The following is a 21418-nucleotide window of genomic DNA, read 5'->3' as shown; positions in this document are numbered from 1 at the left end:
GTCTCCAGCCTCCTAGCTGAGAGCTCCTCCTCCTTAACTCAGGAAATGTCAGGGGTGACTCCTGACTCACCAACAAAGGAGAACCCCTCTTTATTCACAGTAGCTCACATTGTCAGTGACTTCTCCAGACAGCCAGTTGGCATAAAAACAGAATAATCAGTAAAAGTGATTCTTAATCTCACAAAACAAACTGAGGGTTGCTGGGGGGAGGGGGGTTGGGAGAAGGGGGTGGGATTATGGACATTGGGGAGGGTATGTGCTTTTGTGAGTGCTGTGAAGTGTGTAAACCTGGTGATTCACAGACCTGTACCCCTGGGGATAAAAATATATGTTTATAAAAAATAAAATAAAATAAAGAATAATCAGTAAATCCTCTGATGGGATCAGAGGAGGACAATTTCCAAAAGGAAGGATACCCTAGCTGTGGTCCATAAAAAGTGTAATTTAGTCTCACTCTGGCAAATATCTGGGCTCCAGAATTGCATCAGTTCCCACCTGGAGTAACAAAGGCAGCTGTGCTCAGTCTTCCCTGCCCACAATCCTGACTCTCGGTGGGTTCATTGCCATTGTTCCTCGACTCCCACAACTGATCCTCTCTCCCCAGCCCCCTCCATCCCAGAGTCCTTCTCTATGTTTTCCCCAGCTAGGGCTCAGGCCAGCCATACCTGGACTGAACCAAGCTAAGGAAAACTCTTTTTCCTCTGTCTTTCTCAATGGCAGGGAATTCTCCCCACTTTGCCTTTGGTCCAGAGGTTCAGAGGGAAAATTGGGAGGAGTTAGGGACTCCAGCATATAGGACTAGGACCTGCACTACTCAAGTGCACTCTGGACAAAGGTCCTGAGCAGACACATGAAAAAATGTTCATCATCACTAGCCCTCAGGGAGATTCAAATTAAAACCACATTGAGATATCACCTTACACCAGTTAGAATGACCAAAATTAACAAAACAGGAAACAACATGTGTTGGAGAGGATGTGGAGAAAGGGGAACCCTCTTCCACTGTTGGTGGGAATGCAAGTTGGTGCAGCCTCTTTGGAGAACAGTGTGGAGATTCCTCAAGAAATTAAAAATAGAGCTTCCCTATGACCCTGCCATTGCACTCCTGGGTATTTACCCCAAAGATACAGATGTAGTGAAAAGAAGGGCCATCTGTACCCCAATGTTTATAGCAGCAATGGCCACGGTCGCCAAACTGTGGAAAGAACCAAGATGCCCTTCAACGGATGAATGGATAAGGACGATGTGGTCCATATACACTATGGAGTATTATGCCTCCATCAGAAAGGACGAATACCCAACTTTTGTAGCAACATGGACGGGACTGGAAGAGATTATGCTGAGTGAAATAAGTCAAGCAGAGAGAGTCAATTATCATATGGTTTCACTTTTTTGTGGAGCATAACAAATATCATGGAGGACAAGGGGTGTTAGAGAGGAGAAGGAAGTTGGGGTAAATTGGAAGGGGAGGTGAATCATGAGAGACTATGGACTCTGAAAAACAATCTGAGGGGTTTGAAGTGGCAGGGGGGTGGGAAGTTGGGGTACCAGGTGGTGGGTATTATAGAGGGCACAGATTGCATGGAGCACTGGGTGTGGTGAAAAAATAATGAATACTGTTTTTCTGAAAATAAATAAATTAATTAAAATATATATATATATATATATATTTTTTTTTTTAAAGGTCCTGAGCAGACATCCACTTCCCCATCACTGACAAAGCTCAATGTTTGTTATTCCTGATGTTTCAGGAATAAGTGAGTTAATTGATTGTTCATGATACAGATGGCAAGGTTGACACAGGGTCACCACTGATGAACACACACGTTCTATGCCCCCTGGGTCACCTACCTATTCTCCTCACTCTCCAGCAACTTGTGGTTGGTGGTGTTCTCCATACCCAAGACCAGTTTGGCTCCTAGCAGCTCCCAGTAGTGACAAAGCAACAGGACCATGTCCTCCTTAGACTGCTGCAGGACGGCCTCCACCTCAGCCATCTTATCCTGGTCATCTTTGAAGCTCACCTCACCCTTCTGCTCTGCCTCCAGGATGGTGCTCCACTGTCAGGGGGACAGTGCTCTTCCAAAAACCATCAGCAAGTAAGTGGGGCACAGAAGACCATATACCAAACCCCTTGCTGTGTTTCTCTTTTGCCCACCTTCATAATTTATTATAGAAGATGTGCAAATATAGAAAGATAAAAGAATAAAATAATATTTCTTAATTCCACCCCTCTAAGGCTTCCACTGCCAAGTTGGTGCCCCACCTGTTTCTTAAGATTGGTGATTTCCACTCGAAGTCTCTGGAAGGCTGGGTTCAGCTCACTGACCTCTATTTTAATCACTTTGAGGTCATAGTTCTTTCTTCTGGCAGTGGCCTGGAGCTCCTGGCACAAAAACCAGGAAAATGCAGGAATGAAAGGTAACACAGGGACAGCCAAACCCAGAGTAACCCACCCCAGACCTCTAAGCTTCACTTAGCCAGACTCATGTGCCCTTCTCAGTCTAGTCATCGTGGCTGAAACGAATCCATAAAGGATACACATTCCGAGCTCCTGGGAAAGCAGTTTCTGGTTAAGGAAAGAAAACCTTCCTACCCAGCCTAGTTAGGCAACTACCAAAGATCACAGAACCAAATCTTGGGCAGGAATATGCCTCTGGTCTGTCCTTCCCAGCCAGACCCTGACAGGAGAGCTAGCCAACAGGCTACCCACAGTAGGAAGAGAGCAGCAACTATTTCATGAGTGGACCTGGAACTATTATTCCTGTTAAGGAACTTCCTTCAACCATATTCCACTCAGGTGGGAAGATCAGGCTCCCTGAAGATATCCTCCCATGGGTATGTGGGAGGGAAGGCAATTGGAGCAGCTCCTGGTAGAAGGTAGCCAGCCTGGGTGAGACACTAGCTACCATGATGCATGGGTTGAAGAGTTGGCTGTGCAGGTTTAAAAGCCACCATGGTATCCCTAGATGTATCTGGGTCTGCAGAGTTGGGTTAGATCCCCCAACAAAGGAATGGCAAGACCCACTTCTAGTGGTAGCTGAGCCAGAGACTTTCACAGTATCCTTCCCCATGAATCTTCAGGACAAGACATATGAGGTCAGATGACCCTACCAACCACAAGCCAAAGGAGCATGTCAATCTCTACTGACAGGAGTGAGGATCCCTTATGCCCTCTGGGCATAATCCAGAGGTGGACACCTTGGTCTGAAAGAGGGTCTCGGTCTCAGCTTTACTCTTTGGGTGGTCTACTCATACTGGGCCTTGACCTCAAAAATGATGCTGTTCAGATACCAGTTGTTGTCCATGGACAGCACCATGTTGGTGCCATTGACTAACCGCTGCACCTGGGCCAGCTCCTATGCAGCAGAACAGAGATCAGTCCTCTAGAAAGGCTTGGCATCCACCTTTAGAGGGTTCCCAGAGCTATCTCACCAGCAGCCATGCAGAAACTCAGGGGCAGCCCAATGAAACTTCTTTTGCTTTCTCAGATTTACAGCCATCCCAGAGGCTCCCAGGGAGCTTAGACCCCAAACTTACAGCAGCATAGAAGACCTGGAGGAACTCCGTTTCCTGCTGCAGGGTCTCCACTTGGGCATTGAGGTCCACCCTGACCAAGTAGGCACCATCCACATCCTGAAAGAAAGGAGGCAATGGCCCCAGTGGTCTCAAGATTCCAGGAGGAGAGTGACATAGATAGGACAGGCACTGTTGGAGACTAACAGAGTAGGGACAATGCCAATGGATTTGTTATCTTTAAGAAGTTGAAAATAGGACCTCTGAGACAGAAATCAGGGTAGACTTCATTCTTACCACTTCTCGCAGCCTTGCCCACAGCCCAGTTCTGACTTGTCAGTTAGCTGGGGCTAGGGATGCTTCACAGCAGAAGAAACTGAGCCCAGTGAAGAGCAGGCTGGAGAGAGTACCAGAACTAGCCCTAGGGGACAAAGCCAGCTGCCTCTCCCCTTCTTTAGCACCACAAAGTCACTCTCAGCCTTTCTGCTGCTGTTGATTTCTACTTTGTATCTGGGGCAGTTTGTGGATAAGAAGACTATTACATCTTGAGGAATTCCCTTTTCTCTGCTACCCTACACTCTGAACATATATCCACAAACATATTTACAAGAAGAAAACAAACAGAAAAGACCCTACAAGTTCCTGGGAAGAGAGGCCAATTCTATGCCCTAGCATTGCTTCCACACCAGACTTGGGAGTCACACGTATTTTGACCCAACACCAAATGTCCCACCTTCTCCCACCACTCACTTCTTGTACTCCTCCATGGCATCCTGGGTGATCTTCAGGTCTGCTGCCTGCCTCATCTTCTCTTCTTTGAACTTGTCCACCTGCCTCCTGAGATTTCCAACATAGCCTTCAAAGTTGGGCTCCAGGCTAGGGTTGCGGGTTCTGACACCCAGCTGCAGCAGCTCCCACCTCTTTTCCAGCACTTGGTTCTGCTGCTACAGGAACTGTGCCTGGAAGCAGTAAGTCCAAGAGCTCAGCCCCAGAGGACAGCCAGAAATGGGCTTGAACCTGGCGAGAGTGACAAGTGACTCTAGTTTAGTGTTAATTCCTGACATGCTATGGATGGAGGTTAGTTAGCCCTATTATTTGAAGAGGTTTTAGGCATGTTTGCACAGAAGTCCAGGTTTCCAAATGTAGGATATGGTCTGGACCTTTGAATGTTTACCAAGTTCCCTCCTTGATTCTTATTTGCACCAAAGTTTGAGAATCATTGGCTTGCATCATTTGGGAATAGGTCAGGAAGAGACTTACCAATGAGCCAACAGAATAACTCACTCTTAGGAATATTCTTTTCTCAAATAGGCAGTTACTTGATGTGGACAAAATATTCCCTTTTCCTGCCCTTCTCTCTGCTTTCAAGATATTGCAAGTGATAGCCACAATAAGTAGCAAAAGAGAAGAATTAACTGATAATCAATACCTTTAATGTGTTGAGCACCTTCTTGGTAAAACTCATGAAACACTGTCCTCCTACAGCGAATCTCCTCTGCTACTCATCCCTCAACTCCTGTTCCCGTCTTTTAGCCCATCAGCCCTTGTGAGGCCATGAAGGAAAAGCATAGGTTTAGTTTAATTTTTTCCCAAGCTGGAGATTTAATCAAGCAGGAGCCTCATACAATTTCCCACATTTTTTTCAGCCTTATAGAGGTATAATTGAGATAATAAATGGTAATATATTGAAAGTGTACAACATAATGATCTGATTTATGTATACATTGTGAAAGGGCTCCCCCAGTTGAGTTAATGAACACATCCATCACCTCACTTAGTTATCTTGTGTGTGTGTGTGTGTGTGTGTGTGTGTGTGAAAGAGAGAGAGAGACAGAGAGACAGAAACTTAAGTTCCACTCTCTTAGCACATTTCAATTACACAATACAGTGTTATCAACTACAGTCATCATGAAAAAATGTAGCTACTTTAAAAAAAAAAAAAAGATTTTATTTATTTATTTATTTGAGAGAGAAAGAGAGCACGAGTTGGGGGGGGCGGGCAAAGGGCAAGGGAGAAGCAGGCTCCCTGGCGATCCCAGAGCCTGACGTAGGGCTTCATCCAGGACTCAGGGATCATGACCAGAGCCGAAGGCAGATACCTAACTGCCTGAGCCACCCAGGTGCCCCAAGAACATAGCCCTCAGTACACCATCTGCAGTGATAAGATGGCCCTAAATCCAGAGCTCTGGGCATATTTACCAATTGTACTTTATTTCTTACTGGCTTCTCTTTAATTTTTTCCCCAGCTCCAAGTCTATGCAATAGTGCTAATCCACAGTTGCCCCTCCCTAAGGAAGAGCACCCTGAGAAGGGTGGGGCCGGGCAGAATTTCAGCATTCTACCCAGACAGTCCTGAGCGTCCCATTGGAACAAACTCAAGGTGCAACCATCCTGCCAGCCTCATCTTCCCCAGAGTTATTCACAGTAAACTTCAATCCAAGGTTGCTCCAAGAGCACAGTTTGGTGTAGTTAGTATAAGAAGTCTGGCCTCCCTTTGGTGCTAAGCCTGGATGAGATCTGATGGTCAGGACTCCTCCAGGCTATGAATATAGTTCACCACTCTCAGCCTGGCCAGCAGAATTTGAAAATCACTTGGTCAAATCATTTGCATTGGCCCCGTGCTCCTTTTTTCAAAAGCCCATTAATTGGACCACATCCAGTTTTTGTGGTCTCCACTCACTGGCTTTGAGAATGGAAATGCCAGTCTGATGGAAAGAAACTCCAAGACCTAGAATCATGTGGCAACTTACGGGGAAGAAATCATTTGCCAAAGTCAATGTGTCCACTTACAAGATATGTTTTGACTTCTTTGAAACTGAACCTGTCAGGCTGTTCAGATTTACTATACATGCAGAATAGATTGCTTTATTTCAGGATGAGACCATAGGGCCATAGTTCGATGCAGTGGTGTCAGACAGATAGCTGAGGGTTAATCCAATCTCCTAGGGAGGCTTGGAGAATAAAAAATAAAGTGGGCACCTTCCACCAGGGCCAATTTTAAGAGACAGGGACTGGGCTACTTGACCTCAGAAAATCTTGACCTGTACTAAGATGGTAACCACTATCCCATTTCCATCCTGGAAGAAACACCTGGAAATGAAGAGAGTGAAATTGTCATTGAGTTCCTTGATCTGCTGTCGTTCCAGCTGATTCACCCCCTGGACCTTGAGGTTGATCTTCATATTCAGTGGCCCAGCAACCTATGATTCATTTCAACTTCTTGGGTGCCCCAAGGCAGACTGCTGGACATACAAACCCCAGCCCCCCAAAACCACCAAGAACAAAGCTCACCCTACTGAGGCTACCCACCCCAAAACACCCACCCTCATACCTCCCCAGAATGCTGAATTGGCCCAGACCTCTAGCTATACTGATGGAGAAGCTTCTGCTCCCACCAAAACTTAAGACTCTGGCTACTGTAACCTCCCAGGCTGGTGTGGACTTGGAAACAGCCACCACTCTTGCAGACCAACAGTGAGTTTGCTGCCTCTCTCCAGCCCCCTCTAGGCAGGATGGCCAAGCCACTGCCAAATCTCCTGCTCTGATACCTCAAGGAGTAGATCTGCCTGCCCATGGTGATGCAAGGGGCATGAGTGACACTGAAGAGGTGGGAAGAGTCTGTCTCAATGTTTCTCTGCCAGGATTCAGAGGGATCCCCTCATATATCTCCTGGGGTTATCACCTGGCCAAGGATAAGTTCTTGGATTTGGTGCCCTTGAAGCTGAAAGTGATAAGAAAAAGAAAGAAAGCACCATCTATGTGGGAATAGTATGTCAAATAATCATCATTTAGTTAGCAAGGTTTTCTTATTATTATTTATCTATCAACTATCTGCTGACTTAGGCAACACAAAGTGTGTGCGATTATAATACCAAAGCTCTCAGATAGTTTTCTGAAACCATTGGTATTCCAACATTTTTAGTTTCTACCAGAGTGGTACCGAAACTCAAAGTACCTCTTCTAGAGGCTTAAGATAGTGACACTGATGAATTAGAAACTGATCTGGAAAGAATGGTGATTCAGAGAGATCCACTCAATGGAGTTTTTTATATTGGTGGGAGTTGCTTCTGCTTCTCTACTACCCACCTCACACCCTCCAAATATGTGTGTGAGTATATGTGTGTGTTCCCAAAATATATGTCCAAAAAAGAATAGAAAATAGTAAAATAAACTGTACCCATAAATGGAATATTATATAGGTAATTTAAATGATGGTTACAACTTTTATGCAAAAGAATTTTTTTCTGTTTTGTTGTTAACTGATAAAAGGAGAAATCAAAACTGAATAATCAGTACAACCACAAAGTCCAAGGCACAGAAAAAGAAGACCTAAAATAAGATTGGAGAGTGAGTCTGAGTGTAGCTATATATTTTTTAAAAGTGAGTAAAGCTAAAAACCTTAGAAAAATATGCTCAAAATATTATACATCTATATCAAAGTGTCAACAATAGTTATTTCATATAATGGCTGATTTTAAATTTTTTTACCTTTCTGTATTTCCAAACCTGAAATAATGAGTAGGCGTTGTTGTTGTTGTTGTTTTTTAAATATTTTATTTATTTACTTGACAGATATCACAAGTAGGCAGAGAAGCAGGCAGAGAGAGAGGAAGAGAAGCAGGATCCCCGCGGAGCAGAGAGACCGATGTGGCACTCCATCCCAGGACCCTGGGACCATGACCTGAAGGCAGAGGCTTTATCCCACTGAGCCACCCAGACACCCCAGGTGTAGTTTTTATAATACTATATAATAGGGCAATCAAATATAATAGGGCAATCAAACCCTACAATTCTCCAAACCTCTGCAGGGAAATGAAACTGCCCTTTCTTTAGAAAATGCTCAGGGAGACAAAGAACACTGGTCCCTTCTTTTAGTCACCCCATAATTGTGAGGGCAGCTGCCCAAGGGAATATTCTGGACTCAGTCTCCTCTCACCACCTGTCATCCAGGCCAGAAAATGCAGGTTGGCCACACTGACCCATGGCCCCAGCTCAGATGCTTCATGCTTCTCTGCACCCTGACCCCACAGGCCTGCCAGAAGTCACCTGGTACGCCTGAGCATTCACACATGCACTGGCAGGGCTCAGCGATCTTTCCTAGTTGGGCTCCTTCTTCAGACCCAGGCTGAGAAGCTGAGATGTTTCCCTCATTCTATAATCTTGTACCTACCTTCCTGCTCCTCCAGGCTTTATTAGCAGGCCCCACCCATTGTACAAACACCCCTAATCCAATCTAGGCAAAGAAGGAAAACAGAAGGGGGCATAGTGGAAATGATGTACACCCTTCATTCTTTGTTATGGCTCCATTACTTCCCAGTTTCTTGACTGTGGGCTCTTCAGCCTCAGTTTTGTCATCTGTCAAATGGGGACATCTGCCCTTGCTACTTAACTTCAGTGTTATATAAACCACTCAAAAGAATGGAAGTAACTACTAATTTTCACCACTGGCATTTTAGTAAGTCCATGTCTTTCTGCAGCAGCAATAATAGCATCTGCAGCCCTAACATTCACTGTCTGATCACTGTATTCCAGAATGTGTGCCGTGCTTCACAAAGATAATCTCATTTAATCCTCATGGCAGCACTGTGAAGTAGATATCACCATTATTTTCAGTTTCTAGAAGTAGAGACTAAGGTTCAAAGGATTAAAGGCTTTGCCAAATACTTCAACTAGTGGAGAGGTAGAGGCCGGCTTTGACCAAGGCAGACTGATTCCAGAACTCAATACATAGATGTCTAATTGAATCAGATATTGAATGCATTGAACCTGCGGCGGCATGGATTCGGAGCCCTGCTTGGAGGTGGTGTACTTTGGCTACTAGACCAGCCTGGGCCCCCTGGGAGAGAGGCGGTCTGAGGTGGTGGGACTGGGCTTCCCGGATAGAGGCAAAATTTAACAGTCCTTTCTGTTTTGTCCTCATCGAGGAAAGGCTGGGATTCTCGTGACAGTCATCACTATTTTGAAAATCATTTTCTTGAGCACCCCAGGCTCATTCAACCCTGGACCAATCTCTGTGGAAGGTCATGAGCTGGAGAAAGCATTCTCCCAGCCCTCAGGAAGTTTCCAGTAAAAATGGGCATAGAAAGAGCCAGCTGCAGTGGGTCCCAAAACTTTTTTTGCTCTGGCCTCTCCCTATGCACTTTGGAATATACCCTTCTCTGGACCTCCCTGACTGAAATCCCATCCCCCCTCCACCCTCACCAACTCGACAGCACACACAGGGCTCCTTCCACCTGAGCTGAAGAGATAGGTAGAGATAATCTCATTCTGTCTCCTTGGAAAGAGGAATGGCTAGTCTGATGTTGCACAGCAATTACCTCCAAGGTGAAGGTCAACATTTTTTTTTTAATTCTGATTGTTTTTATTAAATTTAAAGTAACAGTCTGTTTATCTTATCAGTGAAGATGTTCCAAAAGTAACTGAAGATAAACACTTTTAGCTTGTAAGATGAAAGCACATATATTGCTGAATGGGGACACCATGCAACGGTTGTATTATATAAGATCTGCTCTTTTGCTACTCTTATTTTTTTATTTTTTTATATAAATAATTTTTTAATTTATTTATTTTCAGCATAACAGTATCATTATTTTTTCACCACACCCAGTGCTCCATGCAATCTGTGCCCTCTATAATACCCACCACCTGGTACCCCAACCTCCCACCCCCCTGCCACTTCAAACCCCACAGATTGTTTTTCAGAGTCCATAGTCTCTCATGGTTCACCTCCCCTTCGAATTTACCCCAACCCTCTTCTCTCTAACTCCCCATGTCCTCCATGCTTTTTGTTATGCTCCACAAATAAGTGAAACCATATGATAATTGACTCTCTCTGCTTGACTTATTTCACTCAGCATAATCTCTTCCAGTCCCGTCCATGTTGCTACAAAAGTTGGGTATTCATCCTTTCTGATGGAGGCATAATACTCCATAGTGTATATGGACCACATCGTCCTTATCCATTCATCTGTTGAAGGGCATCTTGGTTCTTTCCACAGTTTGGCGACCATAGCCATTGCTGCTATAAACATTGGGGTACAGATGGCCCTTCTTTTCACTACATCTGTATCTTTGGGGTAAATACCCAGTAGTGCAATTGCAGGGTCATAGGGAAGTTCTATTTTTAATTTCTTGAGGAATCTCCACACTGTTCTCCAAAGAGGCTGCACTAACTTGCATTCCCACCAACAGTGGAAGAGGGTTCCCCTTTTTCCACATCCTCTCCAACACATGAAGGTCAGCATTTAAATCTCCCAACTCCTGATGAAAGGTCTTCCCCTTGTCACAGCAAAGAAGAGCTTGAGTATCCCCTTCAAGCAGACTTTCTGGAGGCGGGAAGCTGTCCAACGACTCTCATCTGAGTTGAGAGGAAAGAAACAGTGTGGTAAAGGGGTCAAGAGGAAAGAAGCTCATTTGAATTCATACAAGAACTCACAGGTAGAGAAAAGAGGGAACCACAGTACAGGGCTTCCCAAGTACTCTGCCACATCATCAGAATGTAAATATTTAGCCCACTTCCTTATGGAAATAGAGCTCGTAAACCATTTTGCCTGTGCCCATCTCCCTTCTGAAGCCCAAAACCTGACAAGTCAGTTACCAGATTTGGTGGAAGACGAGCAGAGGTAGGAGGTGTGTGACCCAGATTCTGGACTAGTTTCCCGTGACACTTAGAGGGAAAGGAAAATCCAACCCCCAAAGCTGGTGCCTCACTCCACTACCTGCTTACAGCCAGATTTCTTTCAGACTTCAGGCCTGTGTCCCTCTGAGCTCATCTACAGTCTTGCTTTGCTGTTTTGGAGCCCAACATAAAAGTAACACGAGTCTGAGTAGATCCAAAGAGAAGGACTTCATCCCAGGTAGGGTAGAAGTGAGGAGTACAAACCATAGAAGGGGTCAAAGGCTCATACCACCAATAGTCTCAACAATTAAGATCGTTGAGAATAAAAGCTGCCACCTTACCTGCCTCACCTTCTTTCCCCTCAGAATGTTATCAGTACAGATTACTGTTCCCAAAGGTTTAAGCAGTGTGTGATTTGGGGAGTGGAGGCCCGGTTTCTATGCCCACCCTGGACTTCATCTGTTTCCTTACCTATACTGGCAGCTCAGAATCACTGATGCCAAAGCTCCCTTCCAGCCCTAAATGTCTGGGAAACTAGCCCTGTTTAAGGCCATGTTCATGCCTGCATAGTAAATATACTATAAAACAGCCAGACCCCTTGTCCTTTCCCTTCCCAGCTGACACCCTCACCTCCACAGACCTCCCCCACCTAACCAAGGCTGTGGCAGGCACAGCACCCTGGACTGATCAGCCTCAGGTACTGTCTGTCACCCTGTGGCCCGTAGCCTTCAGAGCTCTTTCTGTCCCACACCCTCAGACCTGGGGACAACTGGTCTGGGATCAGGTGAAACTATCTATTCCTTATTAATGTCTCCCTGATTTTCTTGAAATCATCTCAATAGCCTCTAGTGATGCAGAGGGGTCTCACAGACTCAACTAAGGCCTCACCAAGATTTTGAAACTAAAGTAAGATGAAAGAGGAGAAAATCCCCTAGGTTTTTTTTTCTGGTTTTAAACCACATCTGCTGCATTGAATACCACATACATATAGCTTGACCTGACCCAACCAAAGCTACCGACTCCCATTTGGGCAACTCTGGCCAGTTTAATCCCAACCTCAAGAGCCTAGCCCTTCCTCAGCTCCAGGAAGCTCCAGTGAGGTGACAGTCCTTTGTGGGAAAGAGGCTGAAATCATCCCAACCACAGGGGAAGTCTGCCCTGATTGGGATGTCCAGGGCTAGGGGGTCTTAGAGGGCAGTTGGATGTGAGACAAGAAAATGGTCCAGTATCTGTTGGATATGTTGGGGGATTTCTCTGATGGAAGTGGAGAAATGTTCTGTGAAAATAGTGGTTATTTTGGAGATTACTTTATAGTCCTTCCCCAGAGACTTCCCCAGATCCTCTTCTTCAGCCTTCATCGAGAACTCCTGCCAAGGACTTAGGGCTTTAAGGGTGTAGAGTGTTCATGACCTAGGTTGAGCTAAGGGAATTTTACATTGGAAGCTCAGAGCTGCAGACAGCCTAGATGAAACTCCAGGGGCTCAGCTGATTTGCCCTGAGGAGAAGAGACCTCAGGTCAGAGCTCTTGTCAGAAGACAGTTGAGGGGGGGGGGGTTGATGGGTGGGGGTAGTTGTGGGAAAAGCTTGTTAAGAGTGGCTTTTTCAGGGAAAGAGAATTTTCCACAAATCCCATCATCATCCTCCTGGCAATATCACAGTTCCCAGATCTGGAGAATACTTTATAAGAACATTACCCTCACACCCTGACTCCAGGGCTAGCCCCTCCTGTCTCTGTTCTTAAAGACTTCCAGAAAAAAATACCCTTGGCTTCTCCCAGCCACACTGCCTCAGGACAACATGTCCCTGCTCCAGGAAGCTTGTCTTTTATCACTTCCCAATCTCTCCATTTTCTGGTATCTTCAATCAGACAACAATGAGTAATAGCTCTTAGATACCCACTCCTGCCAAGGCTTGACATTAAACACACACCACATGTTATCCATTGCAAATGAGGTTTATTGTGCAGACACCAAGACCACAGAACTTCAGATGCAGAGCCAGCAAGGTGGGCTATATACACAGAAATATGTTTCTCTGGGGGCAGGGTCATGAGACAGGTACAGGCTTTGAGATGGGGCCCTTCACAGAATAGTCATCAGGAGAAGGACCACCAAGTGGGTGATGCAAGGAGGGGCCAGAAAAGGGGCCACGGCAGGAAGTCCAAGCCCAGGCAGTGCAGAGCCTTCCCTAGGTTCAGACAGTGTCACTGGCTCCAACTAATTGGTGTGGAGAAAAGATATTTCAAACATGGTATGTGGGCATCCCTTTCTTCCAGAATGCCCTCAGAGGTGGATCACGAGGTTTGACTTGCTGTCAATTGGATGTACAGAGACAGGCTTCTACATTCTAAAGCAGAAGAGTCAAGAGGGGAACTCCATCCTTATCTAAAAGAGAAGGTCACGCTGGAACCATAACCTTCACCTGAGCCAGAACCCCCCTTTTCAGAGCTGGAACCCCCTCTAGAGCCACCTCCAGAGCCGTATCCCCCTCCAGATCCAGAGCCTCCCCCAGAGCCGGCACCTCCTCTAGAGCTGCCTCCAGAGCCATATCCTCCTCCAGAGCTGTATTTTCCTCCACTGCCACCTCCAGAGCCAGAGCCTCCTCTGGAGCTGCCTCCAGAGCTGTATCCTCCTCCAGAGCCAGAGCCTCCTCTGGAGCCCCCACCAGAGCCATAGCCCACTCCACCGCCACCTCTGGAGCTTGAGCCTCTGCCTCCAGAGCTGTAACTTGAACTTCCAGAGCTGTAGCCTCCACCTCCTCCAGAACCGGATCCTCTACCTCCAGAACCATAGCCTCCAAAGCCAGTCTTGGAGGCCACACTCGAAGATACGCTGCTGCTGGTCACAGCTGCAGAAAAAGATGGTGTCCCCATGGAAATTATGACTTCCAACGCCTGTGTCCTCCCGACACACCCCACACAGGACAGGAAAACCCCACTACTTACACACAGTGACGTTGCTACTGAGGTCTCCAGACATCCTGTCAGGGAAAGAGAAAATGGCTCATGGCAGGGCCCTTAGGTTCCATGTACTTATTGTTCTAGAGCTTCCACCTGCAAGCAGGCACCTCGACCATTAGCCACCAGGACCTTCCAGAGCCTCTGTCTTCCGTGCTGCCAGACCACAGAGATGGGCAGGCCCCATGTTTGTCCACATAGCATAGCAGCCCAACGCATCTCAATTTTTTTCTTTTTTTTTTTCTTTAAAGATTTTATTTATTTATTTGACAGAGAGAGAGAGAGAGAGATCACAAATAGCCAGAGGCAGGCAGAGAGAGATGGGAAAGCAGGCTCCCTGCTGAGCAGAGAGCCCGATTCGGGGCTTGATCCCAGGACCCTGAGATCATGACCTGAGCTGAAGGCAGAGGCTTAACCCACTGAGCCACCCAGGCACCCCCGCATCTCAATTTTTGGCTCAGATGAAAATGATCAAAAAGCAAATTCACTTCTGATGCACAACCCGTTTTTGTATTTAAATCCTTCAGAGGGTTTCTGCTATTCCGAATCCAGGCCACACTAGAAATTTTGAAACAAGTCTGCACTGTGAGCATCTAATTCAGAAAGAACTGCAACCCTGTACAACCTCCCCTATTCTATCCTCCTGCCCCACCTCCTTGGCTGCATCCGAAATCTTTCCCACTTCTTCCTGCTGGCTAGGGGTAGGGGGCATGCCCTTGCTCCTTCCCTGTCATGCTGGCTTGCTGGTGGCCTGGGTTACCTTGTCCCCTTCTGGTTGCTTCAGCCAGATAAAATCACTGGGGATATTGCTAACACAGACAAAGGGCTCAGACAAGGTCTTCAGACAGGGGAAGGAAAGGTTCCCTTTTGGGAGTTTGTCACCCTGGAAATCTGCACAGAACCAGGCCTGGCACCACTGCCAGGGAACAGCCAGCCAGTCATGCCTCAGCCAGTCAGAGCCTTCCAACGTGGTCTCCTGGCTCTGGGTCACGGGTGAAGGGAAAAGACACCATGAACCCTGCTTACCCATAAGCCAGTGTTTCAGGCTGTCTAGGACTGACCTGTTAACACCAAATTTTATTTTCTCTTTCAGGAGAGACCAAAATTAACTTATTGCTTAGTTTAATATGCTTGGACAGTCATTCCTGTACTGATAAATCTACAACTGTACACTAAATGCTTTGGGTCATGAATGGCTGTTTGAGGAACATAGTGAGGTTAGCTCTCAGCTGTCAGAAGGCCCTGCTCCACCCCCAGCTGTCCCTGCCTTAGTCTTCCTTCCTGGTTCTAGGTTCTAGGAGCTTCGGCCTTCCCAGCGCCCCTCACCTGCACTCCTCGCCCTCCAGCAGCTTGCGGTAGGTAGCGATCTCCACGTCCAAGGCCAGCTTGACGTTCATGAGCTCCTGGTAGTCGCGCAGCAGTCGGGCCAGGTCCTCCCGGGCCTGCTGCAGGGCATCCTCCAGGTCAGAGAGCTTGCTCTGAGCATCTTTGAGGGCGTGTTCTCCCTTCTGCTCAGCATCTGTGATGGCTTCTTGCACACTCTTACACTGGGAGAGAGGGAGAAAAGATTTCTGTTGGTTATGGAGAGTGGAATCTGCCTGGCAGGTGGGGAAGGGAAATGAACGTGTTCAGGACAAATGAATGTGTGGGAAGCCAGACTCACTGGCCCTGGAAGGGTTGGGTCCCTCTGGAGTTAATGCGAGTCACAAACAGTGATGCCAAGACCTGCTGTCATCTCCAGGGCATCATCTTCCAGTCACCTCTGACTAGACCCTTATGCTTTCCCCATAATGACTTTTGTCCTCATAACACAGGACATTATCCTAGTTTACAGCTGCAAATGGAAACCTCGGATATGGACCACTTCATAGAACTTCTGCTGTCCCTGGAGTCAACTCTCCATCCCACGTGATTTCTTCCAAGCTAAAGTCCATCCCCTGGCCATCTCCCTGCCACAGCCATTGCCCTCCCACCACGCCACTGCTGGTGCTTAGGGTTGGCACCCAGTGCGGAGACTCCAACCCTCCCCCTGTCCAGCCAGATGACCTTGTGCTTTATTTGTTATCACTCCCTTTCATTTGTGGAAGCGATCTGAAAGGTAACACTGTACTTTCCCTGCACCGATCCTTACTTTGGAATCTCTTAGACCACCATAAAAATTGTTACAAGCCTTAAATTATGTTACACTCAAGATGTTTGGGATCCACATATGCTAGATTCGAATTTCTCAGGTTCTCCTCTCTCTTATTCTCTCTCACACACATACTCACACACTCCCACTCCCTACACACACACACACACAACCTCCCATCCACATGAGCCCGGCTCGACCCCCGGAGCCGCACAGCCCTGAGGGCTGTGCCTACCTGCTTCTTCACGTGAGCGATCTCCCCTTGCAGCCTCTGGATCATGCGGTTCAGCTCGCTGATCTCCATCTTAACCTCCTTCAGGCTGTCTCCGTGTTTCCCTGCAGTCACCTGGAGTTCTTCATACTGTATGGGAAGAGGAGGACAGTGGCAGCTTAGAGGAAGCCTAGCTTGAGCCCAGGAAAGTCTAATACAGGGTGGGTCAACCAAGCTGCCTTTGAGAGAGGTGGGGAGCTATCTCATATCCCCAAAAGGACTCGGTGCCATTCTCAGTTGAGGGCAGTTGTGGTCCTGTGTTCACTCTTGCTTGGGAATGATGCCCAACTGCCGTTAGACAAAGGCACCCATCATCTCACGGATGCTCTCCAGCCAAGGTGATACCCAGCATGTCAGACAGCTGTGGCTCTCTCTTCTCTCTGCATACTTACCTTGCTGTGGTACAGTGCCTCAGCCTCGGCCTTGCTCTTCTGGGCAATCTCCTCATACTGGCTCCGGACCTCAGAGATGATGCTGTCTAGGTCCAGGCTGCGGTTGTTGTCCATGGACAGAATGACATTGGTGTCGGTGATAGTCTGCTGCATCTGGGACAGCTCCTGCAACACAACAGGAGGTCTGGCCATGGCTTCCCTGCCCACAGACAAAGGCTGTGAGGAGGCATCCGCCTCCCTAGTATTAGGGAAATATAGATGCTCAGACTAAGTTAAGTGGGGTTCGATGGGTGGAATAAAAGTGAGATAGCCACCAATCCCAGGCCTCTGCCAAGGATGTCCAGAGAATTATGGGAGAGGAGCCTATTTCTGAGCCTCCTGCTGGATAACCTTCACCATTTAGATAGTTTTGTTAAGTTTGATGCCCCCAGAAAGAAACCTGTGAATGACAAATGTTTCAGAAGATATGTGTACATATGGGCATGGAGGAGTGGTCTGGAGTACATTAGACATAGGGATGGGAAAAAGATAGTGCTCTACCTAAGGGCAGCTGGACATTTGAGGAATGGAGTGGAGGGATGTTGTCCTGTGTTTCCTGAGCCTGCCTTCCTGTGACATCAGAGGAGATACTTCCTCCCCTCCAAGAACTATACCCCAGAAACCCCATAGTGGTCTAGAATGGTGGCAAGTGGGAGTCAACCAGTCCCTAAACCACACTCATCCCACCTTTTCACTCATTGGGAAGGACTGCTTTGGTGGGAAGGGTGGGAAGCAAGGGTCTCTCCAGGAGCAGCCTCCTTACCGCATCAAAAAGGAATTTAATGAACTCGATCTCCTGGGTCAGCACGTCTGTCTTGGCCTGCAGCTCCACCTTGGCCATGTAGGTATTGTCCACATCCTACAAAAAACGTGAAGGGCCCTCTGGCGAAGCTCACGCACGGCTCAAGGTCTGAGCCCCACCCTCTCTTTGTCTCTCTCTTCCACCCAGTCCCTGTCAGCTGCTCTCCAACACCCCAGGCACCCCAGTTGAGCCAGGTATCCACAATGTCATTTGGCACAGAGCCTACAATGCATCTCGACTAGGGGCCCCCATGCCCTCGTTCACTGATCACACACTCCCATCGGAGCTCTGGCGGGACAAGCTTTGTCAACCATTCTCTCCCTCCTGCTTGAGACACTGTGCGTTCCCACTACGGGACCTCTGTGGCTTTTAACAGTTCTCAACTCTCCCATCCTGTCTGTCCATCCCATCTCTCCTGATCTTCTCTGGATTTTACACCAAAGCTTCTGCCTTCTAGCCTGAACTCGTCAGCACAACAGACAATATCTTTAGACATTCTAAGGGAGGTCCATCCCTTCCTCAGCACTTTAGAAGAAAACTGAAGTGTTCTCTGTGTTTGCATCATGCACAGCCCAATATAGGCTTGAAGGAGGTTATTGGTGGAAATGCTCTGGCAAATGTGCAGAACAGCTCCAGAAGCTTGAACTGTAGAGACACTTGTTTTCAAGAGAACGAGCGGTGGACATGTTTCACCTCTTTCCCCTGGTTACTGCTGTTTCCACTCAGAGATATTCCCCAGCCTGTCTGCCTGGATCTGGTGGGCCTCTGAAGCCCCCTCAGTCCCATCCAGCCATGACATTCTCTTGCTCACCTTTTTGAGGGTCACAAAATCATTCTCAGCAGCTGTGCGCTTGTTGATTTCATCCTCATACCTGTAGGGACCCGGGGACAAAGCTGTTAGATTAGTTCTACTTTGTTTACTTTTTTCTTTTCCTTTTCCTACTGGACTCATCCCAAATTCTCCACTCCCTGAGTATGAAATACTCCCTCACTCTCCAAATGGTAACTGTGATGTCCCAAATAACAATGCATTTCTATAAATTAACTCCCAAACGTGTGAAGAAAACATGAACTCTAAAGCCCTCAATGTCTTCCTCACAAAGAATTGGCACACACAAATTATCACCGCAAACGCAAGGGGGATATGAGTGGCCTCCTAGAGGAAAGAGCGGATGGCTACGATCGCTATTTACTCAGCATTTACTCGGCCACCTACTTCTTCTTAAAATCCTCAACAAGATCCTGCATGTTGTTCAGCTCTGAATCTTGGGATGTTCGTTCTGCAGAGAGCGTATCCACGTATTTCTTCAGCTTGGCAATGTACGCTTGAAAGATGGGCTCCAGGTTGGTGGTGCGGGTGCTCACATCCAGCTGCTGCAGCAGCTCCCACTTGGTCTGCAGCACCTGGTTCTGCTGCTCCAGGAACCGCACCTGCAGGGACCAGAGGAAGAGTGCAGGAGCTCTGGAATGCCCCTCCCACCAGCAGGCCTCATTTGCCAGAGACAGCCCTGACCCTGCTTCAGGACATAAGGAAGTTTACGTGACTTGGTGCTCACAAGATGGATGCTGGATCCAGCCCGAACTCCCTATCTCCGCAGACTCCTAATGTTACATCTGGTACATTCCAATGCAGAGAACTCCTTTTCCTAGTACACCGCCCACTATCTTATTTGCAGCTGCTCCCAAGACTCCAGGCCATTTCCCTCTCCCATTCTGGTTGAATTCCCGGCAAGTCCCAGAAAGTCTTGGGCAAACCAAAAATAGGCGTCCACTGGCACTGCTCCTGAAGGTGCTAAGTGTGAGAGCACCACAGGGCAGGGCTCCTCGGGCTGATTTTTAAGAGCCTCATAAATTTCTTAGGCAAGTCCATCTGCCTTGAAACAGGATAAGATCCTGGAATGCTCAAAAGTGACACCCACAAAGATGCTACAGGTCACAAAACTGAGAATGCTTCTCTTGAAGGCAGGAATTTCATTCGTCCCCAAGCAGGTTCAGCTTTCCAGAACTTAAGAGAGTGATAACTTCCAGGGAAGGAAAGACTATCTCAGAAGATGTCTTGCCAACTTCTTCCAATACCTGCTGCCACTTGGCCTGACTCCTCAGTCCATTACTTGTCTAGATCAGTTTTCCCATGATTTTCAGTATTTTCCAACAATCTTACTTATTTAGGCTGAAACAATAAAGCCAAAGGCATCCATAATTCCTAACTGCAGACTATTTCAGAAGACACAGCTCAGGAAGACAGCATCTTTCCCATTTGGGAGATAAGCCATGCTAGCTGGACTACATCAAGGGCTCCTAAAAGAAATGAATCTCTGCTGTTTACTTTCCAGTGAGCAGTGGAAGTAGGGCATCCTGAGCATCAGACCGAGCCAGCTTCTCATGACTCACCTTGTCAATGAAAGAAGCAAATTTGTTGTTGAGCGTTTTGATCTGTTCCCGCTCCTGAGACTTGACATTCTGGATCTCTGGGTCAATTTTCACATTGAGAGGCTGCAGGAGGCTCTGGTTGATGGAGACTTCGTGGATGCCTCCACCAGGGAATCCTCCAGGCCCAACACCACCAGGACCCCCAAAACCTCCAAAGCCACCACCTCCAAAGCGTCCTCCGCCAAAGCCGCCTCCACCGAAGCCGCTGCCGCCTCCGAAGCCGCCTCCACCGAAGCCAATGCCGCCTCCAAAGCCACCTCCTCTGCCACCAAATCCACCACCGGAGCCAAAGCTTCCACCTCCTCCAGCCACACTAATGGAGATGCTCTTGGTGCCTCCAAGGCCAACAAGACTCCGACTGCCAAAGCCGCCGCCATAGCCCCCTCCGCCACCACCATGGCGGCTCAAGCAGGAGAAGCTAGAGGCCGATCTCCGGCTCCCACCGGAGACCACAGCTGAACCGCTGCTAAAACCCCGGAATCCTCCACCTCCTCCTCCTCTTCGAGATTTGCACGAGATCTGACAGCTCATGATGCCTCTGCCCAGCGAGGAAAATTGAGGTTTCCGAGATGAGTTAAGGCTGGAGACTATGCTCTGCTGTCGGGAGACTGTCAGGGTCCCCTTTTATACCTGCCGACTAGGTGTTGGTGTGCATGGGTGTGGACACACTTTATGCATGGGTTTGGTCTGCCTGGAAGCTACGCCTGGTTAGTGATTATCAAGCTAATAGCCATTAAAAATCTACTAATCAGCTCCATCCCAAAACTTGCTTTGACTGCAAACTTCTGTTTATCTGGGCATCTGTCATGCAATTCGATTTTTGTGAAATCATCAAAAGAGGAGATCAGGACGTGGGTTTCTCAATCTGAAAAATAGACCTTCTGCAGAATGCTGTTCCCTGCTTTGGACCAACCCAAAGGAGGGCAACTACCACCGGGCCTGTGCCGGCTTGCCACCCGATGAGGCTGATGAAAGAGGTGACAGGTTTATTAACTTCATGGGGCCCCTCAGTAGCAGCTTCAGAGTCCTTGCTTCTCTCCCTCTGCTCCAGGAAGAATGTCTACAAGTGCTTTCGTGGAGTACAAATGTCACGTGGGCAAGTATTCATACTCTTACAGAAAGAAGTTGGCTAGGATGCTTCAGAAGGGTTATCATTTTTCAAAGTATCTTAAGTCCTTCCACCCTGCTACACCAGGAGAGCACAAGAGCCAGTCACTAAAAAGAGGAGAATTTTCTTTCTTGCAACAAAAGTCTTTCCAGCTA

General features: G+C 47.5%; 1 protein-coding gene across 1 annotated transcript; it reads right to left on the bottom strand.

The window, feature by feature from the left end:
- Window positions 1–13072: 13072 nt before the first annotated feature.
- Window positions 13073–20771, bottom strand: KRT2 (keratin 2). Its single transcript, XM_004774678.1, has 9 exons — window positions 20117–20771; window positions 18942–19156; window positions 18537–18597; window positions 17687–17782; window positions 16885–17049; window positions 16457–16582; window positions 15417–15637; window positions 14079–14113; window positions 13073–13981 (listed from the first exon to the last, which is right to left on the bottom strand). The coding sequence occupies exons 1-9, from the start codon at window positions 20684–20686 to the stop codon at window positions 13515–13517; spliced, it is 1956 nt and encodes a 651-aa protein (XP_004774735.1). The 5' UTR covers window positions 20687–20771; the 3' UTR covers window positions 13073–13514.
- Window positions 20772–21418: the final 647 nt, after the last annotated feature.

The sequence above is a fragment of the Mustela putorius genome, unplaced genomic scaffold (assembly GCF_011764305.1).
Source record: "Mustela putorius furo isolate JIRA1106 unplaced genomic scaffold, ASM1176430v1.1 tig00537227_pilon_pilon_pilon, whole genome shotgun sequence".
Lineage (NCBI taxonomy): Eukaryota > Metazoa > Chordata > Mammalia > Carnivora > Mustelidae > Mustela > Mustela putorius.
Note: the sequence above shows the minus strand (reverse complement) of the source record. Positions and strands in the feature narration are given on the sequence as shown.

Bases quoted from the DNA above. Each gene is read 5' to 3' on its own strand.
- KRT2 (XM_004774678.1), bottom strand. From the start codon at position 20,686: ATGAGCTGTCAGATCTCGTGCAAATCTCGAAGAGGAGGAGGAGGTGGA. The intron at 19,157-20,116 runs GTGAGTCATGAG...TGGTCCCTGCAG, and splicing joins TTGCTTCTTTCATTGACAAG to GTGCGGTTCCTGGAGCAGCA. The intron at 14,114-15,416 runs GTGAGGGGCGCT...TTTCCCTGACAG, and splicing joins CTGGAGGGCGAGGAGTGCAG to GATGTCTGGAGACCTCAGTA.